At 37.5% G+C, this 21,044-nt stretch overlaps 1 protein-coding gene across 1 annotated transcript in view; it reads left to right on the top strand.

Annotated features, from left to right (window-relative positions):
• The window catches only part of LOC136864247 (trafficking protein particle complex subunit 13), a 249,419-nt gene that overhangs the window by 220,938 nt on the left and 7,437 nt on the right, over positions 1-21,044 (top strand). The window contains exon 9 of the mRNA XM_067140988.2: positions 5,802-5,955. Within this exon, the coding sequence (XP_066997089.2) occupies positions 5,802-5,955 (154 nt within the window). The remainder of the gene's footprint in view (positions 1-5,801; positions 5,956-21,044) is intronic.

Below are 21,044 nucleotides of genomic sequence, written 5' to 3' on the forward strand. Positions count from 1 at the left end.
TGAGAACACTCCTCTTAGCGACTTCCTTAGGTGCTTTCTTCAAATTTATTTGAAACCGAAACTCATCGCATTTAGAATTAGTGAGGTTACAAGGTGACAACATTTCTCTATCCTCTACAGGGACATTGGCAAGAGCTTCTGGACAATTTGACATCCACTTTCGAAGATGAAAATGTGATTATCAAGCTCAGAAGAGATTTCTGATTAAAGCTCCTTAGCTTCTTCAACTGAACTAGCACCTATCAGCAGGTCGTCAACATAAAAACAAGAGTGAATAATCTCTGATGCAGTGGGGTGAGATTCTTTGTGTTCATCAGCAAGTTGAACTAGACATGTCGTAGAAAGAAAGGGGGCAGAACTTGTACCGTATGTAACAGTAGTAAGACAGTAGTCCTTGATCTCTTCATAGGTAGATTCACGCCAAAAAAATTTCTGAAGATTTCTGTGGTAAGGATGAATTACCACACATCTGTACATCTTAGTAATGTCAGCTGTAAGAACAACAAAATAGCTTCTGAATCTTAAAACAATGGACACCAAGTAAGGCTGAATAGTAGGACCAACCATTAACATACAATTCAATGCTATCCCATTTGATGATTCACAACTTCCATCAAAAACAACTCTCAGCTTGATTGTAGTGCTAGAATCCTTGAGCACACAATGATGGGGCAAGTAAAAACTTAACGAGTTAGAAGTCTCGGGAGGTGCAATTTCCGTGTGACCTATTTCACTGTATTCACATGAAATCTACATACCTTTTTTCTCAAGTCTGGAAGACTAGCAAATTTATTTTCAATCTGTTTAAGACTTCTAACAGAATTATGCTTAGACTCAGTTACAGGTGACACTTCAGCACGAATAGGAAGTTTGACAACAAACCTACCAGAATCATCTCTTTAAACATTATTCACAAAGTGTTCTTCACAAGTCCTTTCTTCAGGAGTAAGAACTGGTTGATAACGTTCTTCAAGCTCCCAGAACCTTTGGAGTTTAGTGTCAATAGAATAAAGTTTTACAAGATTGGCACGACGAGTCTTGGAATTATTCTTAATGCATGACTCAGGGAAAGTGCCTGACAATACCCAACCAAATTCGGTACCTAACAAGGCAGGATAAAGTTTCATATGCAAAATACTAGAAGACATAATTTCATAGTAGACATCACCTCCTAGCAAGATATTAATAGTAGAAGGCTGATTAAATATACTGTCACTCTAAATAATATCCTGAGGAATAACCCAATTGGAACAATAATTTTCCTGTGCAGGAAGTGGACTTGTGATTGTGTTCAGAACTGCACAGTTCAACTTCAGTGTAAAATCTGAGACATTAGAGAACAAAACAAGGTTGCATGTGGAGCTTACAGGTGACACCTTCGCATTGCCTGTAGGTAGACGACAAGCCCTTGTACAGATGCCAAGCTTCTTGGCAAGATCAGAAGTTGACATAGATGTTGATTCCCATAGGGAACCTGAAATATTTGTCCCGAATGAGTAAATTTATAATACCAATATAAATGGTCCGTTATGGGACATTATAAATTTTCCAGGTAATTCATTCCTGGTTGCTAGCGTTTCACCCCAGTGTGGTAAGTTGGGCTTATCAGTTGGTAAATAGCACACCCACCAAGACACATGGCTACTGCATACCATGGAGGCAAGATCAGAAGTCGCAAAGGATAACTGACTCGCAGAGTCTAAAAAGGCTTTAACTAGTACAATCTCTCCTGAACTGTCTTTCACCCCTACACATGCTGTTCTCAGCAAAACATTAGAACCCAGTCCTGAAACAACCTTCATAACAGTGGGTGAAACAATTGCAGAACTTGTAGCATTTATATTATTATTATTATTATCGTTGTTGTTGTTGTTGTTGTTGTTGTTGTTGTTGTTGTTGTTGTTGTTGTTGTTGTTGTTGTTGTTGTTGTTGTTGTTGTTGTTGTTGTTGTTGTTGTTGTTGTTGTTGTTGTTAAATGTTCTGAGTTTGGTAAATTCATGAAGCAGGACGCTACCCTACGTACACATAGTCCAAGTGAGATCTCTCCTCTAACGGGTTAGGGACCACCGGTGGATTGTATAGCCCTAGCCGCCTGAGCACAAGGAGGGCCATGACTCGGAATATGCCCACGATGCCCACTCCCATTCTGTAGCAACTGGTATCCCGACTCTCAGGACCACTTACTAAGCCACTCAGCTGTTGCCCATGGTTCACGAACAAAGACGTGACTACAGTAACCCACACCATGAGCAAGACGAGCAAGCCTCGGACCTATGGGAGTAATGGAGTCCCACTCCCATTTGACAGGCGAGGGACTCCTTGGAAACAACTTGGCGAACAAAATGGAATTCAATGGGGAGCTATCAATATTAATGGGGCTTACGGAAGAAAAAAAGTAGAACTGGCTGAGTCAGCAAAGAGGATGCATCTGGATGTGCTAGAAGTAAGTGATAATCAGGTAAGGGGAGATAATGAAGAGCTAGGAGATAAAAAGTGTACTTGACGGGTGTTAAAAAGGGAAGGGCAGAGTGTGGGGTAGGGCAGTTCATCAGGAATACTATTACACACAACATAGTTTCTGTTAGGCACGTAAATGAGCAAATGATGTAGGTAGATTTGGCAGCTGGAGGAATTAGGATGATAATTGTCTCAGTGTATTCACCATGTGAGGATGCAGATGAGGATGAAATTGACAAGTTTTATGAAGCATTGAGTGACATCGTAGTCTGGGTCAACAGCAAGGATAGGATAGTGCTAATGGGCAATTTCAATGCGAGAGTTGAAAATAGAACTGAAGGATATGAAAGGGTGATTGGTAAAAATGGGGAAGATATGGAAGCTAATGGGAATGGGAATCATATGCTGGACTTTTGTGCTAGCATGGGTTTAGCAGTTACGAATACTGTAGGTGTACATTCTTCAAGCATAAGGCTATTCTTTACATGTTATGCCTCTCATTATGATAACCGTATTGGAGTTCAGAATGTAAAAGTTTCAAACAGATTTATTAAAAACCACCATTCCAATACTCTACAATCCTTATATTTAGGATACAGTTGTTACATAGATGTTAAAATGGTACATGTTTCGCTTAACTTGGTAAGCATCTTCAGCCACACGTAATCCAAAGTTAGGTCAGGGCCCTGAACCAGGTTCCTCATTAAGAATCTAATTACTTGCAAAAGTACAAGGTAGAAAAGACATAAAAATCTGATCTGTCGAGTAAGCGATGCTTAAATATAACTAAGAGTCAATTAATGAACTTACCATAATATCATATATACATATAATAAAATACTAGTATAACATCTAAATGGTTCAAGTTGATTACATGTAGAGTAATCAAAGTTTTAAAAGTTCTAACATTACAATAATTGGTTTGCACAAAATTAATTAATATTAATGAAGCATGGATTAATTAAAATATTGAAATTAAAATCTTCGAAGTTGAAGGAAATGAGAGTCAGGTACTTAGAAATCACAGTAGAGTTGTTGGTTGGGCATCAAGTAGTTGAAGTTGATAAATTTTAAGTACTTTATATCTTGGTTTCATGACCTTCATCAAGTCAGATTTTGACATCACATGGTACCCTTTGTCATAGCCAGTGCACTCAATGTTTTCATCAAGGTGGTATGATATATTGCTCACCATGAGCCAATAGCAGGTCATCTGCTATTGTTCCTCAATACATTCCGAATTCCCCTGCGTGCCAACTACACTGTCAGGGTTCATCTATCTTCCCAGCTCTGTACAGTAGTAAATGATCTAATTGGGAGAAGTATGTAATAATGCATCAGGATGAAGTTTATGTTCAAGGAAAACTACGGTATATTATAATGACTCCATTATGGAGTTTTCAGAAAATCAAAGTACTGCCCCCATTAAAGCTCAGAGGAAGACATGGGGATCTCACAGGTTGGACCATTCTTGTGGCCAGATAGTTAATATAGGGGCATTAAGGCTAGGGTAAAATCACAGAATAAAAGAAATAACCAACAGATATGAAACAAACATGTATTACAAAAATACCAACGATGTTATGTTAAATAACAAACCACAAAATCCATTAAGTCAACATAAATTGAAAATAAGGACTCCATGCATTGATGAGTTTTTTTCTCTGTATTGTAGACTTTAGCTTTAAATGTTACTGACTTTGACTTACATTTATTTATTATCTTCAGTTAGTAACTTTAGACAACTTGTTCGATATTCCATACCTGTCAACCCTTCCGATTTACCCGGAAACTTTCCGTTTTTTAACTCGTCTTCCGATTTTCCGATATATTTTTAATTCTTCCTAGTTTTGACCAATATAACCTAAAGTACAGTCAATACTCTTCCCCTAGGATAAAGGATAAATTTTTATGTGCTTGTGTAATTTACCCAACTTCATTTTCAAGCGATTTTATTTGATGCTTTATTTCGCGAATGTATCGCTCGTCGCCTTTGTGTATCATGTTCCCTGCTCGCTACAGCAGCATCTGTGCTTTACGGCTGGAGATTCGGAACGGCAATCGTCCTAGAGGCTAGAGAGACTCAGTTAAACGGGACGAAAGAATGAGTTTCATATTCTGTGGTTCACGCACTATTAACATCGTTTCTGTGCATAATTTCGTTGGAATTGTATGCCATGTGTTTTTTCTAGTGGTTCTGTGCTTTTCCCCGTGAAGACGCGTGCAATGGGGAGTACATAAATACATTTCATTGTTTGTAAACATCCATAAAATTTGATGTCTCACATATTAATACCTCATTATCAGACCACATCATCCCCTTGTTCACTCCTAGTATATAAGCCTGTTCATAGTGACCAACATCTGTAATAGATTCAGAAGGCTCAGATGCTTTGCTGAACGGAGATCCAAACTTTAAATCCTCACAATGACAATATCTATTCCCTATAAGTCAGTATTAAGACAGAAACGCTCTTTGAAGTCCTCAGAGGGTGTTTCTACTGAATCTTAACAAATCCTAATACAGCACTGTACTTCAAATACAGGAGCACCTGTCTCAAACCAGGCCCGAAGAATTAAAATTGCACACACTACTATAAACACTTTAACACAGTTCTTCAGAAGTGTTACTCACCAATCTCCTAATATGAATTATTATTAATAATAATAATAATAATAATAATAATAATAATAATAATAATAATAATAATAATAATAATAATAATAATAATCATCATCATCATCATCGGTTTGCCCTTCCAGCGAGCCGGGTAGGGTGTTTGAAAACAAGCGTCTTCCAAAGTTGCCTATTCAAAAACATTTCGTTGTCCAAGACAGATTCCCAATTCCATCCTCTTCTCTCCACGTCTTCCCTCAGTTGGTCCATCCATCTTCTTCTTGGTCTTCCAGCTGGTCTTCTACCTGTTATTCTCTTTTCCAAATAAGCACATGGTAACCTTGTGCTATTCATTCGTTTAACATGCCCAAACCATTTAAGTCTAGATGACCTAAGTCTTTCCTCCATCGATTCATTTAGACCTAGGTTAGATCGGATCTCATCATTTTTCACATGATCAAAAAAAAAAAATTCATCAGCTGCTGCCTTGCAGTGAGGCAGGGGACTGCCAAAGGCTAAGGGAGACCACCCTGAAAGAAAATCCTCTAGTACGTTAGGCCTAGCAAGTCAGTACAGGAGTATAATGCAGTTGCTTTCAAAATGAAAACGAGCCTCGGAAATAATAATAATAATAATAATTCTGGTTATTCCTCACACCAAACAAGTTTATTAATAAACACATTGGCCTGCCTAGTAACCTTATGATAGTAATAATTCTATGTTACAGTGAACGCCCGATGGATTTGATACTGGGCTTAGAACCATTGCCAAATTCTGGTCTTGTATGGAGTGGAGTGTCTGGCCGACAGATGGGAAAACTGGAACCTGGAACATCAATTCAGCTTTCCTTAACATTAGTGCCCCTTGCAGCTGGATTACAGGTATATACTACTATATACATTAAAGAACAGTGAGCAAGAGAAAACTTAATATTTTGTGAAAATACACAGTGATACTCCAAGGGTTATTGCCAGGTACATAACTTCTATTCTCTATTAATTAGAGTTACACCAATTTGAAAGTTGATCAGTAAAGGCATCTATCTGTCTTTTGTTCAAGGAGTAGGAAGTAGAAATAAGGAATTTATTTACTTTTCTATGATGGAGATTTGCTCCATTTACAGTAGATGGATCTGTTGAATTTTGATACAAATTTTGCATTTGAAACAGAAATAACAGAAAACAAGTAACCAAAATAATATTGAGCAAAAACTGAAAAGAAATTTAACAATAAATCATAGAATACACAATGTTGTATATCTGCAAAGGCAATGTCAGATAAACATTGAATGATCAGACCGAACAACTGAGCATTCAACAGCCTAAATGTAATTCTATATAGATAATTGATTGATCAGGAAATGCTGTGATACAAATAATACTTGCACACCGCCCCCTTTCACTTGTCGCTCAGTTGGTAGAGAAGTTGTGATCAGTCCTTGTAATGATATTGGATGGAACATGAGAAAATTGAATAAATTGTGTAACCTAAGTTAGGTAATAACATTATTTATTGACAGTAAAAATGCCTAGCTATGATAGTGACAGTGATCAGTCCCTGAAGTTAATTACAGTATTGAAAATAAAAAGGTCTAATAAATTTTACAAAATTATATTACCAAACAAAGGGAACTAATACATATAAAAATCCTGAATCTAGGTTAACATGTAATGTTACAAAGAATCTTTTGACAGTAATAATTGAAATTTATTTTAAATTTATGACTAATAATGGTTTACGTTGCCTCTTGAAAAATCACCCTTTAAGATAGAGAAAAAATATTCACTGAAAATTAATTCAAAACAGTTTTAATAATTTAATTGTAACTTTATTTTCATGCACCCTGCTGAATGAAATTAAATAAATTAAAATTAACTCACAACTTGAGTTTATCATAAAAAATCCTGAATGTAAATTTAAATCTTAGACATTAAAAATCATCTGAGTTACACACAAAAATCATTGCTTATAGAATGGAATGATGGCCAACAACACTACATTATCACACAAAACTGAATCAACACTGATGTGAAAATCAAAATTGAACCACAAAATAATGAAATAACCACAACATAAATAAATCAGCTGGAATGAACAAAAATCACCATTCAGACTACAGTGCACCAGAACGAAACACTGGGTTTCACGTTAATAATTTATCATTATCATCATCATGGACTAGGTGTCCTGAAACTATCCACAAAACATCATCATCATCATTTCCCCTTATCCAGCCCCTGCCAAGTCGGGGTACTTATGGCACTTCTCCATCTTCCTCTTTCCTCCCACCATTCCTCTTCCACGATCTCTGTCCCAGTCTAAATTTCGTCTTCTTATGCTGCTCTCCACTGATTCAGTTCACCTTCTTCTAGGTCTTCCTCTTGCTCTCTTGCCCTCGCACATTGCCTCCAGCATCTGTCTTGGAACTCTGTTCTCCTCCATCCTCTTTACATGTCCAAACCACCTTTGTTTATTCTTTTCAATTCTCTCACTTAGCTTTCCTATCCCAACTTCCTTCCTAACATCTGATTTTCATGCCATACTTCTCAATTTTTTTGTTCAGTACATCTAAGTGGTGTTGTACTTCTTTGCTGTTCTTTCCCCAGATCACATCATCATCTGCAAATAGCAGTGTCTTCATCTCTTTATCTCCATAGGCTTCCTTTGTTTCCTTTACAATTTCATCCATGACCATAATAAACAAAAGAGGTGACAGCACACTTGCTAAACCATTCTGTCCTTCCAACTGTGGTCAGTACCCTCCTAACACAGTTGTAGTGCATTGCTTGCACTATTTCTAACATTTCTCTTTCAAGTCCCTTTTTAACCATGGTTTACCAGCAAACCTTCTCTCTGGGGACAGTATCATATGCCTTTTCTATATCTATGAAAGTCTTGACGAGGTCATTTCCATATTCCCAATTCTTTTCCATCAGCGGTCTCATGCTAAAGATTGGGTCCACTGTAGATCTTGCACTCCTGAAGCCATATTGTTCCTCTTGTAACTCTCCTTCAATCTTTCTTCTCATTCTTCTTTCTAATATCATTTCCAGTATTTTCACTGCCTGCGATATAAGTGTGATTCCTCTACAGTTACCACTAGGGTTACCAACTGAAAATTTCCAAATGCAGGACATTGCTTAGCAAAAAGCAGGGCATTTAAAAAAAATGCCTGACAATTTCAATCGATAACAAAATTATACATATATTACACACAACTTTTTACAAAAGGAAATACCTTACTTAATGATGAGTCCTTGCTGCAGTTCATTTCCTTGAAGCTGTATTTTTCAACAGAACCTACTTTTGAAAGAAGACGCAAGTTATTTTCTTGAAGTACATATTTATAAAATTCTTCACACGACACATCTTTGAAATTGAACTTTACAAGTAACATTCCTTTCACTGATTCTACCAACAAACGGTTCCTTTCCTTTGTCCATTGAGCATTTATGAATGAAAACATACGTTCAGTGGAGGCATTGCTGCCTGGTATGGCAAAGAAAAACTGGCAAATGTTCAAGAGTTCAGAAAATACCTCAATGTTCTGGTACTTATTAAAAAAAACAGACCATTGTTGGTCTAGTGTTGTATCTTTATCCAAAGTTGAAGGTTTAGAATAAGCCCTTACGTTGCAGAACTGGTCGAATAATTTTGAATCATCTATTTCTACACCTTTTGACTGTAAGTACTGAATACATGGTACAATACCGTCAAAGCTGAGGTCTTTAATGTTTTGAAGTTTCAACCATTTGAAACACTTGAATTCCTCTGTAGGATGCATCCATTTATCCAAGTACTCAGTGCAGGTTTCATAGAAACAAGATACATTCTCCATAAACACTTTGCATTCTTTATCCAAACCATCTTCTGAAAATGTATTTAACATCTGTCTGACTTTAAGGGGAATGAATTGACCTTCAAGTCTGCCTTTCAATGAAGATTGGACAGATTCTAATAGTTCAAGCACTTCTACAACTGAATTATGTTCTTTCTCAAGTGACAAAATTTTATAGTGAAAAATGTGCATGGTTGAGGAAAGAAGCAAAAGATAGAGCTCTGAAAAGTAATTTTCAAGGAAGTTTCTAATTGATGAAGGCACTGACTTCCTACCCTGAGAAAGAAAGTAGGATTTCAGAGCTGGGAACAATTGCAGGATTCTTTCAACTACTGGATACAATGTTAACCACCTAGTCTTAGAATGATTTAAAAGCTGCAGATAATTTACATCAACAAATTCACAAAATTCTTTCAGTTCCTGAGTGCGCACTGCATATATATGAAAGAAGTTGAAAATTTTCATCACCACAGACTCAATATCAACAGGAAGAGCATCAGCTCCATGTTGCAAACAGTTATGTAGAATGTGAGCAGGACATCCAACACCTACTATGTTTTCATTCAAGTCTTTTTTCAGAGCAGAGAATACATTCTTCCCTTCCCTGCGTGCAAGGCCTCCACAATTAACATTAGCATTGTCTCCAGAAAATGCAATGCATCTAGAAGTAATTTTATGCTTTTTGAGAGTATCTGAAATATAGGAGGAAATACATTCAGAACTTTCATTTGGACATGGTTGTAAATCAAGAACTTTTATCTGAATGCCATTATTTTTGTAATCAAAGAATTGGATGACAATTGGAAACAACTTTAGTGCACCATGATTGTTTGCATCTGTTCCTAGGTCAAAAAATGGAACTTTATTGTTAAGAGTTTCAATTATAATATCTGTCCAGTGAGGAGCAATAACATTATTTATTATGGCTTCTGTTTTAGTTATTGCACAGGTCAGTTTCTGTGCTACTTCAGAACCTAAGAACATACTCTTATTCAATTTAGCTGTCCATTGATTTGTACGACTGGTGATGGAAAACTGTATGAAATGACATTGTAGCTTCTGCGGCTTGAACTTTTTTATCATCTGGTGAATATTTGAGAGTGACAAATAATAACATTGAACATGATATTGACCTAGTTCTCACTGTCTTTTTGTGTTTTTCACTGTTAAAGTGTCTTTCCAAGTCACCAACACCTTTGGATCCGACATTAACATAACTATCACACACTGCACATTTCGCTTCACTTTCACTGCGTCCGTGAGTAAAGCAAGGATACTTATGTTTTAGTTTATCCAAAAATTTACACTGTCTTTTTTTAGATTCACTCCTTTCAGGTTGCAAAGATGACATACCAGTAGGCCTACGTAATAGGATGCAATGAGATTAATATTTCACTCCACTCGCTGCATACTCGCCCTATAATTTACGGCGACAACCAGATAACCAAACACGATAGTTGCAAATCATATGGCAAGCACATGTAAACTGTAGCTCTCGACACTTCCGGTTTCTCTCAACATAAACATGGAAATGAAGGGCGTTGATTGGTTGATCGATGCCTGGACTTCGAGTCCAAAAATCTAATATTAGTATTACTTATTTCCACCCTCGGAAGTAGTGCCCTGAGCACATGGAGTTGATGTACGATACAATAACATGCTGTCTTCAGCCTAAAACCTAAGTGAGCAATCTTGTAATGAAAAATGCCAGACAATGTCGATAAATTAGAAATGCCGGCCGGACGTAACCAAAATTATTGAAAAGCAGGACATGTCCGGCAAAAGTCGGACGGTTGGTAACCCTAGTTACCACAAACTTTCTTGTCCCCTTTCTTAAACACTGATATTATTATACCTTTTTTTCCAGTCTTCTGGTACACATTTGTGTTTCCACATACACTTTAGTAGTCAGCCAGTGCATACCAAAAGGTCCAGCAGCCTTTAGCATTTCCACACTGATTTTATCCATCCCTGTTGCTCTTCTCATCTTCATCTTATGATCACTAACTCGACCTCCAGCATTGCTGTATTGTTTCTATCTTCCCTATACAGTTGTTCACATTCATAAGCTTATCAAAATACTCCTTCCATCTTATCTTCATCTCTTCTTGAAGTGTTAACAATTCCCCATCTTCCTTTTTCACTAGCTTTGTGATCACTCTTTCTGTCCTCTTAATTTGTATAAATTCTTCCCAAATAATTTTTTTTTTTTCTTCTCCTACCAGCTTCTTAAATCTCTTTTTGCTGTTGAGATACTTCTTTTTGCTTTCTTCTGTTTGATCTCATTTCCATTTTTGCCAGGCTGTCTTCTTTTCTTTCACCTCTTTTCTCACTTCCTCATTCCACCACGGTGTCTCCTTTTCTTTCAATCTTGTAGATGTCCTGCCACAAGCACTCTGTGCTGCACTAACAGATGCTTTTTTTAAATTGGCCCACTCTTCTTCTACATTTTCCACTTCAGTAACTGGGATTTGTTGCTTCAATCTCTCCTGAATTATAATTATTATTATTATTATTATTATTATTATTATTATTATTATTATTATTATTATTATCATATGGCAAGGAAATTATATACATAATATACAATATATACACAATAATAAAAAAACATTGATTCACTTCAGGCATTAGTGTTATCTGTTATATCTGAATGTCCAAATTTTCAATCCACTGTAGTGCTTCTGCTGTTGGAGATAGGAAGTCTTCCAATCTACCTGGATAAGCCTGTAGTTGACATTCACTTACAATGTGGGGAATAGTCTGGTGAGGGGCTTCAGTCACATTCTGGAGATGGCACAAAGTTCCACCTATAGAGAGAATCCCTGCACCTTCCATGACCTGTCCTGATCCTGTTCAGTTTGGACCAAGTTGCACTTGGCAGTTGGGATCCATTTGCAATTTTTTCCCCTCTGAAGATGTTATGCAGGGGCAAGTCAGGAGAGTTATTCCAGCGGCCTTTCCACTCCTCCGAAGCATTGAAGTTGTTGGACTTCTTCAAAGCAGCATCACAAAGGGGTGGATGTTGTGATTTCAGTCTTTGGAGACTAAGAGTTGGTGTGTCATTTAGAACAGGTAGCAGAGGATTCCTGCAGATCTTGTACTCTCAAACAAGAGCACTGGATCTTCGTAGTAAGTCAGGTGGCATTATTCCAGACAACAGAGGGAGCCAGTGAACTGAAGTAGATCTGATGGTGCCAGATATTCAATTGTGGGTCAATATACTTTGTATACAGGCTATTAATCCACACTGGAGCACAATAGTCAGCAGCAGAGGAAACCAGTGCTAACATCCTGTGCTCTCTAGCCTTCTCTCCTGAAAATCTTCCTGTACATTTTTGTCTTTCAATTTCCATACTTTTATTTTACTTTCTCTTATCTCTTTTAGTTTTTCCATTTCTCCCAACCGTAATTTTGCCACCACAACTCTATGGTTCCCATCAAATGCTGCTCCTCATAAAGCTGTCACATCCATCAACTTCCTGTGATTTGTCCTTTCTGCCAAGATGTAATCAATTACTGATTTTGTTCTTCTGTCACCCTACCCATATCTCATAATTTTCCTGCTGTTTTTCTTTCAAAACCATGTATTCCCCACTATCAGTCCATTCCTTTCACAGAAGTCCACTTTCACGATTCTTTTTCCCATATCCATATGGTCAAATGACTTCTTCCTTTCCTTGTCTCTCGTTTCCGACCTGTGCATTCATATCTCCCATAATAACCACTTCCACACCTGGAATTTCTCTTTCTACTTTCTTCAAGAATCTTCAATATCTTCCCTGTTTCCCGTCTGTAGTGCATGTGCTTGTATGAAGTCCATCACTTCATTCTTCATCTTTAGTCTAATCATTATTCTGTTACACATTCTAACACTTCAACATACTCCTCCAATTGCTTGGAAATGATTAGTCTCACTCCATTTATTGCCTCTTGGCCACCACTCCAGTATAATGTGTATCCTTTCCTCAATTTCTTCCTTCCGTTTCACTTCACTCAGCCCCATCATTTACACCTCCTCCTTCTCCATGAAGTCTACTACTACTTCCACCTTTCCTGTCAGGGTCATAAGATTTACTATTCCTATCTTAATGTTGGTTACTGGTCACCCATTTCTCACAGTTCCCCCAGTACTCTAAGAATCAAATCGCTTCAAATATATGACCAAAATAAATATGCCTTCTCTATGGGTCGGCATTTCCCTAATTAATATCCAGCATTTGCATTCTGAGTGCTTATCAATCCACATGTTACAGATAAGAAGAATTTGTAAGCTACCAAAAAGGAACATGAAATTCTAAGTGTAAGACTTATCTGTAAAGGTAATAGGCAACTTGATATTTTTGGGGTGTACAGACCTGGCAGGGCTGGTGCTGATGCTATGAAGAATTATTTGATAAGACAATCGGCTATATGGTGAAAAACATAAAGCAGATAATTACAGGCCAGTCAGCTTGACATGTGGTGTTTGTAAGCTGTGGGAAAGCATTCTTTCTGATTATATTAGACACGTTTGCAAAATTAATGACTGGTTTAACAGAAGACAGTTGAGGTTTGGAAAAGGTTATTTCAATGAAGTTCTACTCATAGGATTCCAGCAAGTTCTAGCATTGTGGGTAAGAGCTCTAACATCTTGGAATACAAAGCAAAAAACACTACAGGTGTAGGATTTATGGGAAGCTGTGGAAATGTAGGATGCTAAAAAGTTTATTATGTCACCTATTCAACACATTAGAAATTTTAAACATTTAGGAATTATTTCCACACCAGACATGTTTCGCCCTTCTTTGAGGGCATCATCAGTCATAGTACTACCTCAAGGCATAAATCAGGTACCTGATTTGTAATTAAATTGTAAATACTAAGATACAAAATCGACATATTCAGTGGGAAAGTCAAGAGAAAAACAATGTTCATTGATGATATAGATAACAATGTATCAGCCGTTGGCTGTAAATTATCAGTTGTGAAGGATAACAGCTTCAAATTGTTAGGGTATGTCCTACAAAGGATGACTTAACATTAACATGGGACATTTCAAGGGAAAGTAAGTGACTTTCACTAATAGGTAAGACAACAGGGCATTTGACAGTGTCCAACAGCAGTGGTCCATATGAAGTATTGACGTTATATTGTCAGAAATGCTGGTAACTCTTACTAAAATTTCAATAAGAAACAGTGTTAATTGAGAAAACAATATTCATTCATGAATGGAGTTTAAAGGGGTTATATTAACTTATTTATAGACACAGTAGTCGGCACCAATGCGTAAAACTACAGGGTATTTTAGCAGTGTCTAATAGTGGTGGTCCGAAGAATAATTGATGCTACTCTATTAGAAAATCATTGGAAATTATAAAGTTTATATATATATACTAGCTGATGTACCCGTGCTTCGCTTCGGAATTCTACATTGTATACACAATCCTAGGTTACGTAGTGTACACATTGTGAGCAAGATTGTATGAAATTGCATAGCTCTTTACGTTACCCTAGAAACGCAACGGGGAAGTCACCAAACATCTTTTCTCATATGAAGACTGAGTTAGGGAATTTTCACTGTAATGGTAGACCCACTTGCATACCATCTGTCACAATCAGGTTGAAGAGCTTTCATTATAGTGGTAGACACGCACTCTCCACCTGCCTTTTTACATTCTCAAAAAGAGTGTCTTAGTGGTTTTCCCAACTGAAATGAACAAACATTACAATGGCGTCAGTAGGAATGGCGCGATTAAAAGCAATGCTTTCATATGAAATACTCGATCAAATGAAAAACCACACATTTTATCACTTTTAACGAACAGGACTACACTTCCGAACTAACAGTCCAAAGTTCTAGAGATGGAATGACCAAACCGCAGACAGCCGTGATTCGTGAACACTCCGTCCTTTTTCGGCGGGGAGAGGGTCAAATAGTGGCGACTCCCAGGGCAAAAACTATGCCCTTTTACTAATCTGTTTCCTAGGAGTACCCGATGAGTCGGAAAGTATCAATTCACTACACTGGCGGCGGAAAAATCTATATGATTTGGAGGCACATTTTTCATCCAAGACAGAGGAGAAACCCCCTCTTCACTGCTAAAATGAGTGTAGAATTTAATAAAAATGAAGAGGAAGAAGCTCTTCTTAAGAAACTGCTCTTTTAAGTGTTGGATTTTGAGTTATTTAGTGAATTGTGGTGCTATAATTTGGAATAGCCCTTATTGTTATTCTAGACCAGTCCATGCTACTACTCTACTAAGTGAGCCTCTGCCTTAAGTATGCCCACTGCTCACTCAAAACAGCGCGTCAAATTAGAGATCGAATAGCTGGAATACTATGATGAACCAGTGTGTTACGTACCAGCTGTATCAGAAAATGTATGAACCAGAGGAATGGTATGCTAAAGAAGAAAGTTTTCTAACTCCCCGGCTATTTCCCGCCAATATTCAGTCAGGCTATTATACTCGGTACGCAGCAGTAATCCCATCTATCAGAGTTGAGAGGCAGCATAAGAGACAAAGAACATCACAACAAACAATGGTCAATCTTATGTTATTGTTGATCAATGTTATGGCTTTCGATATTTTAGGCCTTCACTTTTAGTTTTCTTCAGACTCTGAAATTCCACTCTTATTATTGTCGGTACGTTAAAACTTAATAAAACATAAATGACCGGAAATAGTATTCTCTATAACTTTTGTTATGTAGTACTTTTCGATAGGTCCAATAACATAGGTATTTAAAAATTACATTTTAGGCGCCTTCCCCTAAACTACAATTTCATCCAGGGTGAATAAAATTGTTTATAGCTTAGACTGTAGTTTCTTATTCCCCGACTATATATGCCAATTTTCATTAAATTCTGTTAACCCATTTTCTCGTGGCTCGGCGTTGATACGGACTTAGCAACAAAAATACAAATTCATGAATATCTGCGTTATCATAGCCGGTACAGTAAACATGTATGAGATATAAATGGTCGGAAATTTAATTCTATATAACTTTGGTTGTGTAGTATTTATCGATACGACCATTAATAATATAAATATTTGAGAATTAAGTTTTAGGCCTTCCCCTAAACTACCATTTCACTCAGCGTGAATAAAATTATTTATAGCCTAGACTGTAGCATCTTAATCCCCGACTTTGCATACCGATTTTTATTAAGATAGGATTACTAATAACATATATACTATATTTGAAAATTAAAATTTCAGGCCTTCCCCTAAACTACCATTTCAATCAGCATGCATAAAATTATTTATGGCCTAGATTGTAGCGATGTATTCCCCGACTTTGCATACCGATTTTAATTAAATTTTCTTCAGTCGTTTTCTAGTGATGCATACATACATACATACATACATACATACAGACAGACAGACAGACAGACAGACAGACAGACAGAAATTACGGAAAAGTAAAAAGTGCATTTCCTTGTTACTGTGGACACGATTGATACAGAAATACCATTCTTATCAAATTCTGAGCAATGTACAGACAAAACTCTTATTATATATATAAGTAATCCCATTATATATAATTATATAGATTTACATGGAAGCAGTTTGAGGAGAAAGGGTATAAAGTGTCTGGCACCAGTGTTCATAACAATAATTACTGCCGTTGGTTGATAATCACAGTTTAACAGGGCAACTACACAGTAATATTTACATTATTCTATTGAACAGTTGGGAAATTACAATCTTATAATACATATTTACAAGGGAGCAGTTTGGGGAGAAAGGATACAAAATGTCTGGCACCAATGTGCGTCACATTATTTCTGCCATTGGTTCATGATTACAGCATTAATAAGGCAACTCCACAGTAATATGCAGTGTGGTCTGACCTCAGTTCATAATAATTATTGGAAAGCTAGGAAAAATATTCCACTGTTTTTTCCAGATTGCCAAATGAGGTTCTATTAGGCGATAGTCATTTTGGAAGCTGTCTGGTTGAGTCCCGGGTTCTTGAATATGGCTCCATAAGCAACGGTGAATTTGGCTGGCGTGGAAGGAAACTCGTTTGGATGTCGTAATTCTTTGGCATAAATTCAGTGTAGTTGAAACGAAAGGTCGTTGAGTACATGGTGCATTGGGAATGGCAACAATGATGGCAGTTATTTGTTGATAATTCAGGGAACATGTTGCGGGGTTAAAATCTTTCAATTTTGTCTCATGTGAGAATGTTGATGAGACTTTAAACTAATATATTGCCGTAAATGAAAACATGAAGAACATAGGGATGAAGTTTTTGTTTTGTGATGCTGGTCTAGCGAAATAAAATGGAGTTGCTTATGGTATAATTCGCAGTGGAGGGATTCTACAGTCGGAGCGTCATGACTGGGACGAGACATATTCATTTCTGTTCGTGAAGTGGAGCTGTAGTGACACGCCATGTTGGTGCCAGTGTGTGCTGGATTCTATAGCGTGTTGTTGAAAGTTGTGGTGGATGGAGTGGATGTTACCTGCAATCGAGATGTTATTATTAAATTGACACTCCAACTCTGTAATTTCCTATGATTTTCTAATAGAGTAGCATCAATTATTCTTCGGACCACCACTGCTGGACACTGCTAAAATACCCTGTAGTTGTACGCATTGGTGCCGACTACTGTGTCTATAAATAAGTTAATATAACCTCTTTAAACTCCATTCATTAATGAACATTGTATTCTCAATGAACACTGTTTCTTATTGAAATTTTAGTAAGAGTTACCAGCATTTCTGACAATATAACGTCAATACTTCATATGGACCACTGCTGCTGGACACTGTCAAATTCCCTGTGGTCTTACCTATTAGTGCAAGTCACTTACTTTCCCTTGAAATGTCCCATGTTAATGTTAAGTCATCCTTTGTAGGACATACCCTAACAATTTGAAGCTGTTATCCTTCACAACTGATAATTTACAGCCAACGGCTGATACATTGTTATCTATATCATCACTGAACATTGTTCTTCTCTTGACTTTCCCACTGAATGTCAATTTTGTATCTTAGTATTTACAATTTAATTACAAATCAGGTACCTGATTTATGTCTTGAGGTAGTACTATGACTGATGATGCCCTCAAAGAAGGGCAAAACATGTCTCATATGGAAATATAATAAATTCCTAAATGTTTAAAATTTCTAATGTATTGAATAGGCGACATAATAAACTTTTTAGCACCCTACATATAGTATCTTCAATACGGATCAATAATGATATTTATCACTTGCAAAGCTGTGGAAATAAGTAAAAATCCTAACAATTACAACAGGGGACGCTGGCTATGTTAAGTAATCCGTGGTTGCCAGCCATTAAGGAATCAAGTAGGTAGTTCTCTTCCCTGTCCTTTCTGTACTGTTATTTCATTTCGGTGTTTTCCAAATTCGTATGTTCGTCATCACCAGTTGGTTCATTCCAAGCTATGTGTTCTGTGTGTTAATGTCATACTTTCATAAGTGTGTACACCGCCCCTCGCCCCCTCTCACATTGTCTCACATCATTATCATTTGCTAGTTTTCTCCACATACTTTCTTTCCATTCTTCAGCTCTGTTCTCTTCTATACTGGTGTCTTTCATTGCTTTTATTTTCTTAGTTTCTATTTCCTTCTAAGCCTGTGTGGTTCAGGCGGCAGCGCGCCGGCCTGTCACCGCTGGATACCGTGGTTCAAATTCCGGTCACTTCATGTGAGATTTGTGCTGGACAAAGCAGAGGCAAGACAGGTTTTTCTCCGGGTACTCTGGTTTTCCCTGTCATCTTTCATTCCAGCCGGCACAATTCCTATCCTCGCCACAAGTTGGGGGGCTTCATTCATCCCATCCCTAACCCAATCATTGACTGGAAAGCAGGTTGTAGGTTTTCATTCTATTTTCTTCTACCACATTCGTCCCTGTTTTGTCTGATGTCCTCTAGGATACTTCTCAAGCACGCACTGTGTGATAGAAGGTCTCATTTGGAGCTTCATGTTGTCATCAACTCCAGCTTGGATCACTCTGCCAGCATAAATTGAGCCACCTGGTGACGAACGAGCATACCACTACAATTCTCCAACAGTAAAATATTCTTAAATTCAAACCCTCATTATTGTAGAAGACTTCCTCGTGAACAGTCGAGATTTTCTTGTTAAGACACGGAGCAAAGTGCTTTGCGAAAACTAAAGAGTTTCACCTAGTTTTCTTGTCACAGCATAAGCCCAAAAGCCCATATCATGTCTATAATTGATAGTATTGTAAACTTCACGAGTGTGTACATAGCCAGTCGGGTTGAACGATATAAAAGTGAGGAGAGATGCAAAGGAAACATTGCGTACTGAAATATTGGCTTTGTTAGGCTTGCTCTACCTGACTGGCACAAAGAAAGCTAATCACACAAATGTAAGTGAACTCTGGACTAAAGATGGCTCAGGAGTGGAAATCATAAGGGCAACAATGAGTTACAAAAGATTTCTCTTTTTATTGACATGTCTTCGATTTGATGACAGGTCCACGAGGGTCACAAGGAGAGCTCACAATAAACTGGGTGCAATACGGATGGTTCTTGGTGCATTTGTGACAAACTTCAAGAACATTTACAGTCTGTGATTTTGTAACTATTGATGAAAAGCTCCAAGCTTTTCGAGGATGATCCAGCTTTGTTCAGTTTATTCAAAACAAGCCAAACAAATATGGAATAAAGCTGTTTTTGCTTACAGATGCCAAAACCTTCTACACTAGAAATTTAGAAGTGTACTGTAGCAAACTCACCTTCGGAGATCGTTGCCAGATTAGTTTCTCACATTGAAGGCACCAAAAGGAATGTCACCATGGACAAACTGATACACTAGCTACCCCCTGGCAATGTCTCTATTCCCCCTCTGGGTGAGGGACGCAGATGAAGAATACACCCACGGTATCCCCTGCCTGTCGTAAGAGGCGACTGAAAGGGGCGACCAAGGGATGATCGAATTAGAACCATGAGACTACTTGTAATTAGTACCATCACGCAGGGAACATCATGGGTCGCCTTTACTTGCGAGTAGTACCACTACGTTAGGTATACAATAGGTTTGTGATTAGTAGCAACAGAGTGTGAATCAGAAGGGGTTTTACAGTACCCATGCATCACGTTTTGAATTCTGGTCAGTGGATGAATTTTGTACTTTTAAATTATCATTGCATTTCGTCTCATTTCGTACCATAGGGGCCAATGACCTAGGTGTTAGGCCCCTTTAAACAACAAGCATCACCATCAATGTCTCTAGTGATGAAGAAAATTACATGTATTGGAACACTGAGGAAAAACGAATGGGAAATTCCTGTTGAATTTCTGCCTCAAAAAGATCGACACGTGAAATCTTCCTTGTTTGGATACCAGAAGGACGTAACTTTGTTGTCTTTTGTACCGAAGAAGAATAAGGCAGCGCTGCTGTTATCCACCATGCATGACAGAGGTGTCATAGATAAAGAAATATAAACACCGGAAATGATCCTGGATTATAATTCAACAAAGGGGGGTGTTGACACCATCGATCAAATGTCCAGTACGTATACCATCACACGCATCACAAGAAGATGGTCAATGGCAATATTCTACGCCATCTTGGACATGCACAAGTGATTTATTTTTCAAATGAAAATAACAGAAGAGATCCAAGGAGACTATTTTTGAAAAAACTGCCATTTTCTCTGAGGAAACCACATCTCGTTGAAAGGGCTAAGGTATTGACTCATCCTGCAGATGTTTCCGTTTTCCTCCAACGTTTCAAGAGCCCTGAAGAAAAAAAAAATGTTGGAGAGCCTTCTCCAAAGAAACGAGGAAGATGTGTGTGACTTGTGAATGTGGTAAAACTATAAACACTACTATAAGATGCAGTTCATGTCACAGCTTCGTCTGCAAGCAACATGTGAGAATTGCAAGAATGCAGCTACCAGTGATACAGAATAAATGGGACAAAACAGTGAGCTGCGCTAATGCCAGATTTTAATTTACGCACTTCAATATGCTGTAATAATTATACTTGTGATTGTTGACACATAAAAATAGAATGCATTGATGTCATATTTGAACATACTCATTGTCTTAAAAATAAACTTGTTAATTTTAGTTTGCAAAGTAAACATAACGTTTAACTACAGGGTTAATGATTTCAATGATAATATTGTGTTGTAATGTAA

This window comes from Anabrus simplex, chromosome 2 (assembly GCF_040414725.1).
Source record: "Anabrus simplex isolate iqAnaSimp1 chromosome 2, ASM4041472v1, whole genome shotgun sequence".
NCBI lineage: Eukaryota > Metazoa > Arthropoda > Insecta > Orthoptera > Tettigoniidae > Anabrus > Anabrus simplex.